General features: G+C 44.1%; 1 protein-coding gene across 1 annotated transcript in view; it reads left to right on the top strand.

Annotated features, from left to right (window-relative positions):
* The window catches only part of LOC124035991 (drebrin-like), a 59,596-nt gene extending 46,615 nt beyond the window's left edge, over positions 1-12,981 (top strand). The window contains exons 5-12 of the mRNA XM_046350015.1: positions 9,996-10,133; positions 10,455-10,532; positions 10,979-11,130; positions 11,301-11,355; positions 11,489-11,563; positions 11,907-12,015; positions 12,184-12,710; positions 12,840-12,981. Of these exons, the coding sequence (XP_046205971.1) occupies positions 9,996-10,133; positions 10,455-10,532; positions 10,979-11,130; positions 11,301-11,355; positions 11,489-11,563; positions 11,907-12,015; positions 12,184-12,638 (1,062 nt within the window). The 3' untranslated portion in view covers positions 12,639-12,710; positions 12,840-12,981. The remainder of the gene's footprint in view (positions 1-9,995; positions 10,134-10,454; positions 10,533-10,978; positions 11,131-11,300; positions 11,356-11,488; positions 11,564-11,906; positions 12,016-12,183; positions 12,711-12,839) is intronic.
* The last annotated feature ends 3,617 nt before the right edge of the window (positions 12,982-16,598 follow it).

The following is a 16,598-nucleotide window of genomic DNA, read 5'->3' as shown; positions in this document are numbered from 1 at the left end:
CACCCTGACCTAACCAAACTTTAGAGAATAAACAGGGATCTCTAAGGTCAGGGTGTGACACCCCCCATCAAAAAGACCCCAGCAACTTAATTTTAGATACTTGTTTTAATAGGGGTGTATTTATTTATTGTTTTGAACATTCTGGAATATTTGCTTATTGGTATTGTATTACTGCACTGTAGAAGCTAGAAACACAAGCATTTCGCTACACCTGCTGTACCATCTGCTAATCGTTGTACACAACCAATACATTGAGATTTGATTTGTTACATACAGTACAGCTCTAATATTGTCAATATTAGATTTTATTTTAATCATATTAGTCATAGAAGTACATTCGAGGATATACAGTGCCTTGCGAAAGTATTCGGCCCCCTTGAACTTTGCGACCTTTTGCCACATTTCAGGCTTCAAACATAAAGATGTAAAACTATTTTTTATGAAGAATCAACAACAAGTGGGACACAATCATGAAGTGGAACCACATTTATTGGATATTTCAAACTTTTTTAACAAATCAAAAACTGAAAAATTGGGCGTGCAAAATTATTCAGCCCCTTTACTTTCAGTGCAGCAAACTCTCTCCAGAAGTTCAGTGAGGATCTCTGAATGATCCAATGTTGACCTAAATGACTGATGATAAATACAATCCACCTGTGTGTAATCAAGTCTCCGTATAAATGCACCTGCACTGTGATAGTCTCAGAGGTCCGTTAAAAGCGCAGAGAGCATCATGAAGAACAAGGAACACACCAGGCAGGTCCGAGATACTGTTGTGAAGAAGTCTAAAGCCGGATTTGGATCCAAAAAGATTTCCCAAGCTTTAAACATCCCAAGGAGCACTGTGCAAGCGATACTATTGAAATGGAAGGAGTATCAGACCACTGCAAATCTACCAAGACCTGGCCGTCCCTCTAAACTTTCAGCTCATACAAGGAGAAGACTGATCAGAGATGCAGCCAAGAGGCCCATGATCACTCTGTATGAACTGCAGAGATCTACAGCTGAGGTGGGAGACTCTGTCCATAGGACAACAATCAGTCGTATATTGCACAAATCTGGCCTTTATGGAAGAGTGGCAAGAAGAAAGCCATTTCTTAAAGATATCCATAAAAAGTGTCGTTTAAAGTTTGCCACAAGCCACCTGGGAGACACACCAAACATGTGGAAGAAGGTGCTCTGGTCAGATGAAACCAAAATTGAACTTTTTGGCAACAATGCAAAACGTTATGTTTGGCTTAAAAGCAACACAGCTCATCACCCTGAACACACCATCCCCACTGTCAAACATGGTGGTGGCAGCATCATGGTTTGGGCCTGCTTTTCTTCAGCAGGGACAGGGAAGATGGTTAAAATTGATGGGAAGATGGATGGAGCCAAATACAGGACCATTATGGAAGAACCTGATGGAGTCTGCAAAAGACCTGAGACTGGGACGGAGATTTGTCTTCCAACAAGACAATGATCCAAAACATAAAGCAAAATCTACAATGGAATGGTTCAAAAATAAACATATCCAGGTGTTAGAATGGCCAAGTCAAAGTCCAGACCTGAATCCAATCAAATCGAGAATCTGTGGAAAGAACTGAAAACTGCTGTTCACAAATGCTCTCCATCCAACCTCACTGAGCTCGAGCTGTTTTGCAAGGAGGAATGGGAAAAAATGTCAGTCTCTCGATGTGCAAAACTGATAGAGACATACCCCAAGCGACTTACAGCTGTAATCGCAGCAAAAGGTGGCGCTACAAAGTATTAACTTAAGGGGGCTGAATAATTTTGCACGCCCAATTTTTCAGTTTTTGATTTGTTAAAGTTTGAAATATCCAATAAATGTCGTTCCACTTCATGATTGTGTCCCACTTGTTGTTGATTCTTCACAAAAAAATACAGTTTTATATCTTTATGTTTGAAGCCTGAAATGTGGCAAAAGGTCGCAAAGTTCAAGGGGGCCGAATACTTTTGCAAGGCACTGTATCATACTTAATGTTTTTACAATATAGACATACATTTTCATAATGTAGTTCACCAAATCTGTAGTAGACAAACAGGTTTACATGTCAAATCTATAGGTTTACCAAACATTTTAGTGATTGTCAGTTAAGAGCAGTTGGATTAAGGTAATAGTAAAATGTATTTTTAACAGAAAAGAATCATATTAAAAGTACTGTGAGCATTGTGGAAGGCAATCACTTCATATGAACATGTATTGCAATGTGAAACGTGTGTATATATACACAGTACCAGTCAAAAGGTAATGTAGTAACCAAGAAAGAAGATAAACAGCAGGTTGAAACTGTGTAAAACATGGTTGATGTGGATGTCTACAAAGCGTAACACAGTAGCTTTCAAAGATGATGATTAATTCAAAACACCCACATGAATATTAGAGATTATGCATAGGTTTATGAAAATAACAAAACTGAATTAAAAGTATGATTGTGCTGTTATACAATACTCAGCCTTCCACATATTACACATCAAACTGATTTAAGATTGTCTTTGGCACTTAATAGGTCTAGCCTATACTCCCAATATTAACAAATTTGAGTAATCGCCTTTGAGTGTGGACTGTATTATTATGCATACTGGAAGGACTGCTTACCTTGTGCTACTGTACCCTTCAAAATGTATATCCATGAGTCCCGGAGAGAAGGTATAGCCCTAGGTGATGCTGTTGTTTACTTGATTGGTTTAGTTAGCCAAAAATGTGTGCATTTGATTTTGAATAGCCTAGCAATAGGTCATGTTTTTATATTTTCATATTTAATTGGGTGACACATTACCTTTAGCCATACAGAATATCTCACCGACATGCGTTTCCATCTCCTATCTCTACTTTATTCCTTTCTCGTGCGCGCAGACGGGCTGTCAACAGTTTAGTGAACTATATTGACCCAGGCCGGCTCATAGCCTGTGGCAAGAATGAGGAGACACGAACAACAGGTATAGGCCAATCAAAAAGGTTCTTTATTGTAAACCAAAACTATTCACTTTAAACAAAGAAAAGGGAATGAGGTGTGAAAGTATCATAATGTAAGGTGTATGTAAAGTGCAGGGATGCATGAATCTGTGTATGTGAATGACTGAGTGAAAACTATGCAAAACTACAAAGGAACAAACAAAACAGGATCGTACCTGGAGGAGCAGAGAGAGAGAGAGGGACAAGAGTGATTAGTGAAACAGTTTAAATACTTTGAGCACCGGTGACTCCAATCACTAACGAGCGTCCTCTGCCTGCAAGAGGAACCACCCCTGCACTGCAGAGGGGCCGTGACAATATTTTGTTGAAAAGAACTACTATCAATGTTCCCGAACAGATTTCACTTAGCTTCCCAAATCAAGCACTGGGTAGTTGCATGAACAAGGTTGGAGAGCCCTTGGGCAACAGTTTGTGCGGGATATCACCTGTTGGCAGCGAGAACTTGCTCCGCAAGCAGTGGTTCATGCTTGGAGTGAAATACATGTTCTTGTATGTATTTCTCAGCTGCTCGTGTTAAGCACAGCTCAGCCATAAAAGCGAAGTCGCCTACAAAACGGGTGGGAAAGCACTCCGCCTCCATTCACTATTCGAGTGCACACAGATGACATGTATTTTTGCCCCTGTTCCTGCCCATTTGATAATGAGGCATTCTATATCAAAACTAATTTGTGATATTAGTAAATATGAGATTAAATTGAGAATAGTCTGATGGGTGAATATATTGATCACTTGATGAGAGAATAACTGTGCAGCCGGAGGCAAGGCTACTTTTTCAAATCATCAATAGCCTATAGTCGCACCATGCAACCGATTTATATGTTTTGTTTTCTAAGACATTCTAAGGTTTGTATTATTCACAATTAAAGTTGCCAAATAACTCTACATCTAGCATATAGGACCTGTTTCAAATGATCACTTTTACGCTCAACATAGCCACTTCATATGCGCACTCGCTAACTTCAGCGACGTTAAATTATACTGAACAAAAATATAAATGCAACATGCGCACCCACTTGGGAGGTAGGGCCACCCACTGGGGAGCCAGGCCCAGCCAATCAGAATGAGTTTTTCACCACAAAAGGCCTTTATTCCAGACAGAAATACTCCTCAGTTTCATCAGCTTTCTGGGTTGCTGGTTTTAGACAATCCCACAGGTGAAGAAGCTGGATGTGGTGCTGGGCTGGCATGGTTACACGTGGTCTGCAATTGTGAGACTGGTTGGACAAACTGACAAATTCTCTAAAATGATGTTGGTGGAGAAATTAATATTCAATTCTCTGGCAACAGCTCTGGTGGACATTTCTGCAGTCAGCATGCCAATTGCACGCACCCCAAAAACTTGAGACATATGTGGCATTGTGTTGTGTGGCGAAACTGTGCATTTTAGAGTGGCCTTTTATTTACATTTACATTTAAGTCATTTAGCAGACGCTCTTATCCAGAGCGACTTACAAATTGGTGCATTCACCTTATGACATCCAGTAGAACAGTCACTTTACAATAGTGCATCTAAATCTTAAAGGGGGGTGAGAAGGATTACTTATCCTATCCTAGGTATTCCTTAAAGAGGTGGGGTTTCAGGTGTCTCCGGAAGGTGGTGATTGACTCCGCTGTCCTGGCGTCGTGAGGGAGTTTGTTCCACCATTGGGGGGCCAGAGCAGCGAACAGTTTTGACTGGGCTGAGCGGGAACTGTACTTCCTCAGTGGTAGGGAGTCGAGCAGGCCAGAGGTGGATGAACGCAGTGCCCTTGTTTGGGTGTAGGGCCTGATCAGAGCCTGGAGGTACTGAGGTGCCGTTCCCCTCACAGCTCCGTAGGCAAGCACCATGGTCTTGTAGCGGATGCGAGCTTCAACTGGAAGCCAGTGGAGAGAGCGGAGGAGCGGGGTGACGTGAGAGAACTTGGGAAGGTTGAACACCAGACGGGCTGCGGCGTTCTGGATGAGTTGTAGGGGTTTAATGGCACAGGCAGGGAGCCCAGCCAACAGCGAGTTGCAGTAATCCAGACGGGAGATGACAAGTGCCTGGATTAGGACCTGCGCCGCTTCCTGTGTGAGGCAGGGTCGTACTCTGCGGATGTTGTAGAGCATGAACCTACAGGAACGGGCCACCGCCTTGATGTCAGTTGAGAATGACAGGGTGTTGTCCAGGATCACGCCAAGGTTCTTAGCGCTCTGGGAGGAGGACACAATGGAGTTGTCAACCGTGATGGCGAGATCATGGAACGGGCAGTCCTTCCCCGGGAGGAAGAGCAGCTCCGTCTTGCCGAGGTTCAGCTTGAGGTGGTGAACCGTCATCCACACTGATATGTCTGCCAGACATGCAGAGATGCGATTCGCCACCTGGTCATCAGAAGGGGGAAAGGAGAAGATTAATTGTGTGTCGTCTGCATAGCAATGATAGGAGAGACCATGTGAGGTTATGACAGAGCCAAGTGACTTGGTGTATAGCGAGAATAGGAGAGGGCCTAGAACAGAGCCCTGGGGGACACCAGTGGTGTCCCCCAGCACAAGGTGCACCTCTGTAATGACCATGCTGTTTAATCAGCTTCTTGATATTCCACACCTGTCAGGTGGATGGATTATTTTGGTAAAGGAGAAATGCTCACTAACAGGGGTGGAAACAATTGTGCACAACATTTTGGAGATCTAATCTTTTCGTGCCTATGGAACATTTCAGGGATCTTTTATTTCACGTTACATTGAGTTTTATTTTTGTCCAGTATATATTCTTCTTACTATAAAATCATAAAGTAATGGCATGGGATTTAAAAGGATATCTTGATAGCTAAATGAAGAAGCCTACAGCCTATGGCATGGAGCATTTTCTTCATATCATGTTTCTTTAGACCTGACAAATACATAATTCATTTGTGATGATATATTAAATGATTGTATTCTACTTTTTTTACATGCAGATGTTCCAAAGGCGCGAATCAGTGGCTTGTACATGTGGAGGATTAGAGATGCTAAACGTGTTTTATATTAATTGGCAGACTTTTGCATGACAATAACCAGGCCAACAAAATGTTATGACCGCCACATGCACCAGATAGGTGCAGTCAAATGTGTTGTTTTACAGGGTCAGCCATAGTAGTATGGCACCCCTGGAGCAAATTGGGGTTTAAGTGTCTTGCTCACGGGCACATTTTGACAGATTTCTCACCTTGTCGGCCCGGTTATTCAATTCAGTAACCTTCCAGTTAGTGGCCCAATGCTCGAAACGCTAGGCTATCTGCCACACATAGATGAAACACTGATTAGGTTTGGTGAAAAACTGACTGTGATTTTGTATTGTTCTTAGTCAATTGAAAATGTGCGTATTTTGAACCAACTGCCTTTTTTGACGATCATCTTTTGAGTTTTGTACTAAGAGTTGTGAAAGTTGCCCACATACTTGTGAAAAGTGCCCCAAAGCGATTAAACAAACACGAAAGCATCTGTGTGGCAATTTACAGCCCTTCACATTGCAGTCCTGCTGTCCTCAATATTTGATGACCCCATTCTGGGAGACTTAGGCTTTCCGCCTCTCATTGATGCTACACATATTTGTCAACCTATTCTCTCTTATCGCCTTTTGTAGGGTCTCTAAAACCACATGAGACCTGTGTCCTACAGTGGTACTGCGTTATTTGATGAGTACAAAGCTCACCTAACCTCCTGCTTTGGTGAGTTAGGCCCTCGTTTTGTCTTATTTCCCATGTGTGGTGTGGTGGAAATGGCACGAGTGCAGTAGACACTGCAGGACCACCAGCAAGCCTGATCCTGCTCTGTGTTGAAGCTTAGTAATAATCCTTGCGTCGATTTGAAGGATTAATGATTGAGTGAGTAATGAGAACTCGGTTATTGTTTGTTTGTCCCAAAAACCTCTGAATGAATAGTCGGGATTAGGACGTGCTTCGACAGTCAGAATGCCCCCGTGGCACTTCTATTTTCTGGTGTCTATCTTTCTCTTTCTCTCCATCTACCTCTGCAAGTCTCAACCAGCAACAGAGGGCCGTGTGAGAGACGGCGAATCACCAGCGGTGTCTGAATGTGTATCCTAATGTGAAACAATATTATTGTATCAGTTGGTGATGCCGAAGCTAAGCGTGGGAGTCTTTTTGCAAATGGGCTCATTGTTGCTCGACGAGAGTAATTGATTAGCATTGAGCAGGACGTCTGCATTGTGGACTGTGTACATTCTATCATGTTGTACAGACCAGTAGGCCTTTGGCCAGTAACCGAAAGGTCGCTGGTTAAAATAGCCGAGCCGACTAGTTGAAAAATCTGCCGATGTGTCCTTGAGCAAGGCACTTCACTATAATTGCTCCTGTAAATCACTCTGGATAAGAGCATCAGCTAAATGACGCGACAGTGGAAGGAGTTTGGGCGGGAGGGGGGGAGGCTATTCAGGAGAAGATGAGAATGAAGGGAACAAGACAGGAGGAGGAAGGTACAGGTGAGGATAGAGGGGAGGAGTAAGAATGGAAGGATATGAGACATCTATGAAAGAGGAAAGGACAGGGGTGGGTGTGTGGGAGAGGACAGGGGAAAAGAGGGGAGGTGTAGCAGCTGTGTGTGTGTAAGGTTAATGAGCACGCTCTTAGCCGTGTTGGACAGTATTAGGGAGAGGCCTATCGTCTGAAGCATAATAGCAGACAGTTAGGAGAGACAGAGGAGATCATTTAAATCCTCTTCACCATCCACAACTCCCTCCATCCTCCCTCAGTGGCACCTCGCACTGTGTGCGTGTCTGTGTGTGCATGTATGTGTGATTTAGAGTTGGGGCTGGGCCTGTGAGGGTGTTTTAATATTTCTCAACACACACAGAGAATTGGGTGCAAACACACACACACACACGTACCCACGTACACACACAGGCCTATCTGAAGTGTATCAGTACAGTGACAGTTTAGCAGTGGAACACAGTGTACTGTTCTGTGGTCATTTGTCATTGTTGAAATCTCTGCATCCTCTCTCACCTCATTTCACTTTCCTTGTGCTCTTTGTGAATTCTCCAATCCTCACCACTACACACTCTTTCCTGTTTACACCCCCACCCCCCATCTATCTCTTCCAAACCAATAGATTCCTTCTTGTCTTCTCTAGTATTTAAGCCAGATACTAGGTACAGGCTGATACACAACTGTATAGTTTAGCTACAGCCCAAAGGCCACAGCCAAGAGGAACCACTGAGGGGGGAAAGCTTTCAAATAACTACTTTCGTAGAGAGTGTGTGTGTGTGTGCGTGCATGCGAGTTTGGGTGTTTGTGCGTCTGTGCACATATGTATTCACAGGGTCAGTGGGTACATGAAAAGGAGGGGAATATCCCCTTCTCTTTCCCTCATCTGGAATGCTGTAGCAGAATTGTATTGGAGTTTGAAGTTTCACACGTTTGATACCGTAGATCATAGCAGCCAATAAAAATGACATTCTTGTTCCCAAAAATTCTGGAAAGGATCAAGTGACATCAAGTGTCTGTGGCAAAGTTGATGTGTGCAGGCCAAAAGAATGGACAGCTGATGTCCTTCCTTGGAATGTTCACCTAAAATACTGAAAGGATGTTCAGGACCTCAGATTATTGAAGGGACTCGAGCTGTCATGCTTATAAGCTTTGGAGCAGGTGTCATGGCACTGTGTAACAAAGATTAACAGCAACTCTCTTCTTTCTCTTCTTTCTTTTTCTCCTTTCTCTCTCTTCTTTCTCTCTCTCCTTTCTCTCTCTCCTTTCTCTCTATCCTTTCTCTCTCTTCTTTCTCTCTCTCCTTTCTCTCTATCCTTTCTCTCTCTTCTTTCTCTCTCTCCTTTCTCTCTCTCCTTTCTCTCTCTCCTTTCTCTCTCTTCTTTCTCTCCTTTCTCTCTCTCCTTTCTCTCTCTCCTTTCTCTCTCTCCTTTCTCTCTCTCCTTTCTCTCTCTCCTTTCTCTCTCTCCTTTCTCTCTCTCCTTTCTCTCTCTCCTTTCTCTCTCTCCTTTCTCTCTCTCCTTTCTCTCTCTCCTTTCTCTCTCTCCTTTCTCTCTCTCCTTTCTCTCTCTCCTTTCTCTCTCTCCTTTCTCTCTCTCCTTTCTCTCTCTCCTTTCTCTCTCTCCTTTCTCTCTCTCCTTTCTCTCTCTCCTTTCTCTCTCTCCTTTCTCTCTCTCCTTTCTCTCTCTCCTTTCTCTCCTTTCTCTCCTTTCTCTCTCTTCTTTCTCTCTCTCCTTTCTCTCTCTCCTTTCTCTCTCTTCTTTCTCTCTCTCCTTTCTCTCTCTCCTTTCTCTCTCTCCTTTCTCTCTCTCCTTTCTCTCTCTCCTTTCTCTCTCTTCTTTCTCTCTCTTCTTTCTCTCTCTCCTTTCTCTCTCTCCTTTCTCTCTCTCCTTTCTCTCTCTCCTTTCTCTCTCTCCTTTCTCTCTCTCCTTTCTCTCTCTCCTTTCTCTCTCTCCTTTCTCTCTCTTCTTTCTCTCTCTCCTTTCTCTCTCTCCTTTCTCTCTCTCCTTTCTCTCCTTTCTCTCTCTTCTTTCTCTCTCTCCTTTCTCTTCTTTCTCTCTCTCCTTTCTCTCTCTCCTTTCTCTCTCTTCTTTCTCTCTCTCCTTTCTCTCTCTCCTTTCTCTCTCTCCTTTCTCTCTCTTCTTTCTCTCTCTCCTTTCTCTCTCTCCTTTCTCTCTCTCCTTTCTCTCTCTTCTTTCTCTCTCTCCTTTCTCTCCTTTCTCTTCTTTCTCTCTCTCCTTTCTCTCTCTCCTTTCTCTCTCTTCTTTCTCTCCCTCCTTTCTCTCCTTTCTCTCTCTTCTTTCTCTCTCTCCTTTCTCTCTCTCCTTTCTCTCTCTCCTTTCTCTCTCTTCTTTCTCTCTCTTCTTTCTCTCTCTCCTTTCTCTCCTTTCTCTTCTTTCTCTCTCCTTTCTCTCTCTTCTTTCTCTCCCTCCTTTCTCTCCTTTCTCTCCCTCCTTTCTCTCTCTCCTTTCTCCTCTCTTCTTTTTCTCCTTTCTCTCTCTTCTTTCTCTCCCTCCTTTCTCTCTACTTTCTCTCTCTTCTTTCTTGTCTTCTTTTTTCCCCTTTTTTTGCAGGAGGCTCATGTGTTTATCAGTGCTGAGAGTACTGAGGATGTCACAGAGGAGAAGATAGGCACTGAGATCAGTAAAGTCCGCCCCCAGACAGAGCATGTCAGAAGAAGCAGTCGGTCCAAGGACAAGGAGGAGACAGTGGTGAGTGCTCCTCCTGCAATACCATCTGTCCACAGCAGGGGGCGCTAACACCTGGACAAAACCCGGAACTGTGCTTTTACATGGAGGAGGATCCCACACAGTTAGATTCTCTCAGTTTGAATCTCTGTCATGCATTGTACTTCCTCTATACCTACAGTATGTTTTGAAAAATAATTAATACTTTAGCAATTATGAGTTACAAACAACCAAGGCTCCTTATGCAAATAGCATGAGTTACAAACTGGGTTTTATATATGTACATACGGTGTTGTTCTCCAGTCACACTCTCTTTCCTCTGTATCTGCCGCTCTCTGTTGTTAGGGCACTAACTACAGGAAGACTAACGCTGCCATGGAGATGAGACGGGCCAACAGAGACTCCTTCTGGGCACGTGCAGAGGTAGCCTACACAGAAACGAAGTCACAGTTACCCTCATAGTTTTAGACAGTTTTTCTAGTAATTCGTCAATGCAACAGGAGAAAAGTGGTTGTCATCTTTAATGTTCACATCACGTCACATCTTTAATGTTCACATCACGTCACATCTTTAATGTTCACATCACGTCACATCTTTAATGTTCACATCACGTCACATCTTTAATGTTCACATCACGTCACATCTTTAATGTTCACATCACGTCACATCTTTAATGTTCACATCACGTCACATCTTTAATGTTCAAATCTTTAATGTTCATATCACTTCACATCTTTAATGTTCACATATTTAATGTTCACATCTTTAATGTTCACAACACGTCACCTCTTTAATGTTCACATTGTCAACTGTAATAAGTCTTCATCTATTGTGTTCCATCTTCCTCTTTCTCTCTCGCTCTCTCTCAGCGTGAGGAGGAAGAGAGAAAGGAGGAAGAGCGGAAGCGAGCAGTGGAGGAGAGACGCCGTTGGGAGAAAGAGAGAGTGCTGAAGGAACGGAAAGAGGCTGACGAGAGGGAGAGGAAAATGAACGAGAAACTACAGATGATCGAAGGGCAGAGGTCAGGAAGTTGGGCACGCACACACACACACACTGACTCAAGACTTACTAACACAATCTCTGACTCAAGGGTATTCTCTTGTGTCACTATCAGGTATTTGAATGTGTTGTCAAAGTAAAGGCTACTTAAGGCTAATATTCTGAGGTTTCTGACATCTCTGTATCTCCCAGGAGAATGCAGGCCCAGCTGGAGGCAGAAGTGAGGAAGCAGGAGAAATCAAGATGGGTGAGAAAGTTATTGGGCGACTCGACCTCTAGGTGTTTCTGACTTCTGAACTCTGTGTTGTTGCATGCATCTTCACGCTGAACTCTGTGCCTGTGTGTGTCTGAACTCTGACCTCTCTGTTGGTGTGTGACAGGAGCTGCAGCAGAGAGAGCATGAGGAGGACATGAGAGCTCGCTTGAGACGCAGCGAGTCCATCGAGAAAGCAGCAGTGAGTGTCTCTCTTACTGACCTCTCTAATCCCAATAAACTCCCTTACTACTCTTCCCTAAACACCTCACCTCTTGTTCATGTCATATGGTGTGTCCCAACGCTCTGAAGTGGCTTCCTCTCCTTGTCTCCTGTCCTTCATCTGCACTGATCTGAAAACACAGGATAGGTCAAAAGGAATATGGCCTATCATGGGAACCTGTCCACTTCTTTCACACCAGTGCAGATGAAGGAAAGGAAAGAAGGAGGAGAGGAGATAGCTTTAGACTATTGAGACCTGGCTGTAGTTTCCTTTACATCATTCGGGTAAAACAGTGTGGTGTGATTCCTCTTCCTACCCGTAGGAGGCAGCAGTGCTGGTATCACAGCGCTCCATGAACCCCAGAGAGTTCTTCAGACAGCTGTCATCATCATCGTCCCAAAGCCCATCCAGCCCCGGCTCCCCCCGTACAGGTAAATTCACTGTGTGTCTGTTTAATAAGCATTGGCAAACCAAGGTGTGGCTCGTCTACGCAGTGTGTGATTATGAATAGGGTATGAACCTAAACAACCATTATCAGTCTTGTTGCAGTGCATTTCTTAATTTGGGTCTTTCTTCCCTCCCTCTCTCTCTCCACAAAGGCAAACCTCCATTAAGGCGGTACCAGCGCAGCCTGACCGACACAGCATTCATCTTTGGGAAATGGGACGGCCCCACTCCGACCTCCCCCCCGCAGTCCAACATTGGTTTCACCCTTCTCCCGTGTCCCCTCCTCCCCCTTCCACCGCACCATGTCTCCACCCAGCACCAGCTTCCGCCCAATCACCTCTCCCCAGAGCCCCCGCGCCCCCCTGGTGTCCCCTCCCACATCACCCCTCCACTCCGCCCCTGCTGTCTCAGCCCGGCCTACCCTCCCATCACCCAGCCCCCAGTCTCAGCCTCCAACCCAGCCCTCTGCCCCCCCAGCCTCTCCAGGCCTCCTAGCCACCCTGACCCCCACCATTCCAGAGAACCAGTACCAGGCTCAGGTTCTGCCACCATTTCCCCCCCGATACCCCTCCCCAGTCCCAGCCTGAGTGCTCCCCCTCTCCACTAGTCTCCCTGGAGCCTGCCCCAGCACCACAGCCTCCCACTGTCCCCCTGCCAGAGAGTCCACTGCAGTCAACAGGTAGGTCCTCATCATACACACAGCCTACTGTAGAATGACCAATGGTGTCTGTCAAGCCGTTATAGATTTGTGTTGTCAGTTTGGCATGACTGTACTTAAAACCACAATGGTTCATTATCTCCAATCCAGAGCAGTACACAGCCGTACAAGCCATACTGGTGGAGGAAGAGGAAGATGAGGAAGAACAGGCAGAGCCTGAGCCCAGTGTTGGGAATACAGAGCCAAGCCCAAACATGGAGGAGGGAGAGGAGGGCTCAGCACCAGATTCAGACTCTTTATCGGTGCAGGAGCCTGTGGCAGAGGAACAAGCGAAGGAGGACCAATCAGATGACGTCCAGGCCTCTGGTAAGCCAGTGCTGGTGGAGCTTTCAGAAGAGGATGAGGAGCCAGCTGTCACAGGTACAGTACATTGTTTTGTATCTTGTACAGGCCTGTCCTGTTATACAAATTCAAAAAGGTCAAATACAACAATTAAAAGAGAAGAAGAGTGAGGAGTTGTATGTATAAGAATGTTGTGCAAAGAGTGACATGTTGTGCAAAGAGTGACACAACTAACACAATCTAACCCATGTCTTGTTATGTTCAGATGCAGAGGTTATTCTTCAGCCAATCACACAGGAGGTTGTGGTCCCATCCACCAATGGGGTGAGAGATGAGGGGGAGTTGGTGGAACACAATGGTACAGGTATGTAACCACACTCAGCCATTTATAATATAATAATAATAATAATATATATAATAATAATAATAATAATATATGCCATTTAGCAGACGCTTTTATCCAAAGCGACTTACAGTCATGTGTGCATACATTCTACGTATGGGTGGTCCCGGGGATCGAACCCACTACCCTGGCGTTACAAGCGCGGCTGCACCCGGCTACCTACGTCCTCCTTAAGGTTCGCCCGGGATCTGCCCATTTAGTTATCTCTACTCTACACTAGCCTACATTGCCCAAGTTGCTCTCAAACAGGATGAATTTTTATATTGATGAGATAACGTGGAATAGACATACCGGTATGCTATGTTACAATTTCCTATCCTTTTCCAGAAATCCTCTTCCTCATGGATTTTTAAGCTCATGAAGGGGTTTGAAATACTACACACTTGCTTGTTTAGTAGGGAATGAGAATCCAACCCCTCTCATGATTCCTATTTTCCAGAACGTTCCATGAGTCCACCTGAAAGGGACCAAGATACTCCGGAGTTGGCTGTTTGTTTCGATGATGAAATTGAGGAGGACTTTGTTGAAGAGATTGAGGACCAGGAGATATCAGAGAATGGAAAAGAGGTATGGAATGTAACACAATCAACAAAGTAATATGGCCTCTGTCCCCTGCTATGCCATCATATTTACTACTGTGCTTCAAGTCTAGCCCAGGAACAGGATTGAAGAATGACTCATTTAATATGAATGCCATGTCGATGAGAACCAAGACAGGGCTCTACAATAGGAAAAATTTAATTTTCCCCAGGCTGGAGCCATTTGTGATAGCTTTTCTCGCTGTTTCTTTCAGATTTCACCAGACAGACAGATGTGTGTTCGAGCTCTCTATGACTACCAAGCAGGTCAGTTCCAGGTGTAACTCATACCATGGGTCACATACACACCTATCCCCTCTATGATGCTCTCTGAGTGTGTTAAACCTTGCTTTCTCTTTTTTCCACAGAGGACGAATCAGAGATCTCCTTTGAGCCAGGTGACATCATAAGTGCTGTGGAAACTGTGGACAAGGTCTGGTGGCGTGGCTTCAGTAAAGATGGACGCCTCGGACTCTTCCCAGCCAATTACGTGGAGACCATCTAGACACACACACACACACCACAGACACACACACACACACACACACACACACACTCAGGGACTGAACACTCATTCCCCATATAGTGAAAGCACCATAGTATACATGCTGCATACATAGACCCCGTAACTTCAATAGGCACATTGAACAACTTCCATTGGATTCCATGCGATAATTTCATTCCCCTTCCGACTCGGCTGTGTTGTGGGGGAAGCCAGTGTCTCCTGTTCTAACCACTGGCAGACTCCTAGCTGGCCGAAACACACAGTTGTGGACTAGCAAGATCCCCCCCCCCCCCTCCCATCCTTCACTCCACAAGGAGGAGGACTGGGAAAGAGAGGGAGCACCAGAGATGGGATGTCTGCAGGCTCAATCAGTCCCTCTTATTACAACCTAATATTCTGGTGATTGTTGTTACTATTAGCATACTGTCTGTGTGGATGTGTCGTTCCCTTGGTACATTTAACAGCGTTTTCCATGTTGTAAGGGACTGTCTTTCTTGTTCCTGTATCGGTGTTATTTTATGTGTGCATAATCTGTGTTTTATCTACACTTTTATTTTTTTAATCCAAGCAGCATGGTATTCCTATCTGATACTAATTGATAGCGTTGTGCTAATTTAACATAAACGAAAAATGCTACTTGTAAATCAAACTGTCTCTTTGAAGTGAGAGTTTTTTTTTAAAGTCATTCAGTCTTAATACACCTCTCGTACATAAGAATGTATAGTGACATGCATTTTGGTTTATTTTGCTTTGTCATTCTACAAGTGTGTATGGTTTGTGTTCCCTGCATTTACTCCACATTTACAAATAGTAGCCTATACCATTTACGAACTCATGATACTCTTAAACTCGAGCTCATATATATATTACAGGTCTCATTAGTTTTTGTTCCTACATTAAAATACAAAATACTATTTTAAAGGTATATTTCGTTATTGATGAAAAACAGCATACAAAGCATGAAACGTGCAGCAGGAAGTAACTTTACATAATCATATCCTACTGTTTTGTTTTTTAAACCACCAACAGGGAAATACTACAACAGGTTACTTTGTAATCACAGAAACCTAGAAGTGATGTTGGAAAAATAATTCTAATTTCATTTAATAGAACTGAACAAAAACAACCATTATGTATTTTTTTAACGTAAAACACTTGCACATATTCATGAGAAATTGTTTTTTTATATATTCTGAGAAATATAATGGGTATGTACATATAAATCATTTTGCAGAGTTGTCTTTTTACCAGGTAACATACTGTACATTAGCCTCGCATGTTTGAGAGAGGCTAATGTACAGTCCACACAGTGGACATTTACTTGACTATTGGTCAATTTACACCTTTTAAACTTTCCTCACAGGACCAGAGAAGTGAGGGTGAGACACTCATTCGGCCATCCAAATCCTTAGGCATTGTTAGTCCATATTCTGTGTCCAAAATGACGCCGTCCACCTGAGCAGTCTTGTCTGTACCACACAACCCTGTCAGACTCGGTAGAATTAGAGTTCCAGATGGGAGCAACCTTTTTCTCAGTCTGATAAGAACTCTGTGATGGGCTCAGACTTGGGGCAGACCAACAGAACATAATCAAACCTTTTGAACTGAGGTGGGTTCAACAGGGGAAAAAGTTCCCAAATGTTTGGGAACCTTGGTTGAACTCACCTCTGTCACTGTCATAAACGACTCCGTATTCACACGACACTCGTGATGCCCTGTGTGGTTGGGCATCAATGAGGAAATAAATAGGGAGGAGTTCCCTAACACAAATCAGTGAACACATCGGTCCCTCCCATACCAGGCAACTGTAAACGCAAAGTCGTCTAATGATAAGGTTAGGGATGTGGAGAGAGGTGCTTTTCTCAGACGGCTGCACCCGGCTACCTACGTCCTCCTTAAGGTTCGCCCGGGATCTGCCCATTGGCCAAAAACCTGCCTGGTACTATCAAACTGTCATGTTGTCCCCACCCCTTGCACCCTTATACTGCAGGTTTAATGTCTCCTGTATGAACAGGCAGTAGTGGTTTATAGTTTAAAGCCCTGCAAACGGTGAGCGGTATTGTGTGCTGCAATGACCAACT

The sequence above is a fragment of the Oncorhynchus gorbuscha genome, linkage group LG05, assembly GCF_021184085.1.
Source record: "Oncorhynchus gorbuscha isolate QuinsamMale2020 ecotype Even-year linkage group LG05, OgorEven_v1.0, whole genome shotgun sequence".
NCBI classification, from domain to species: domain Eukaryota; kingdom Metazoa; phylum Chordata; class Actinopteri; order Salmoniformes; family Salmonidae; genus Oncorhynchus; species Oncorhynchus gorbuscha.
The sequence above is the reverse complement of the archived record's forward strand: the minus strand, read 5'-3'. Positions and strand labels throughout refer to the sequence as shown.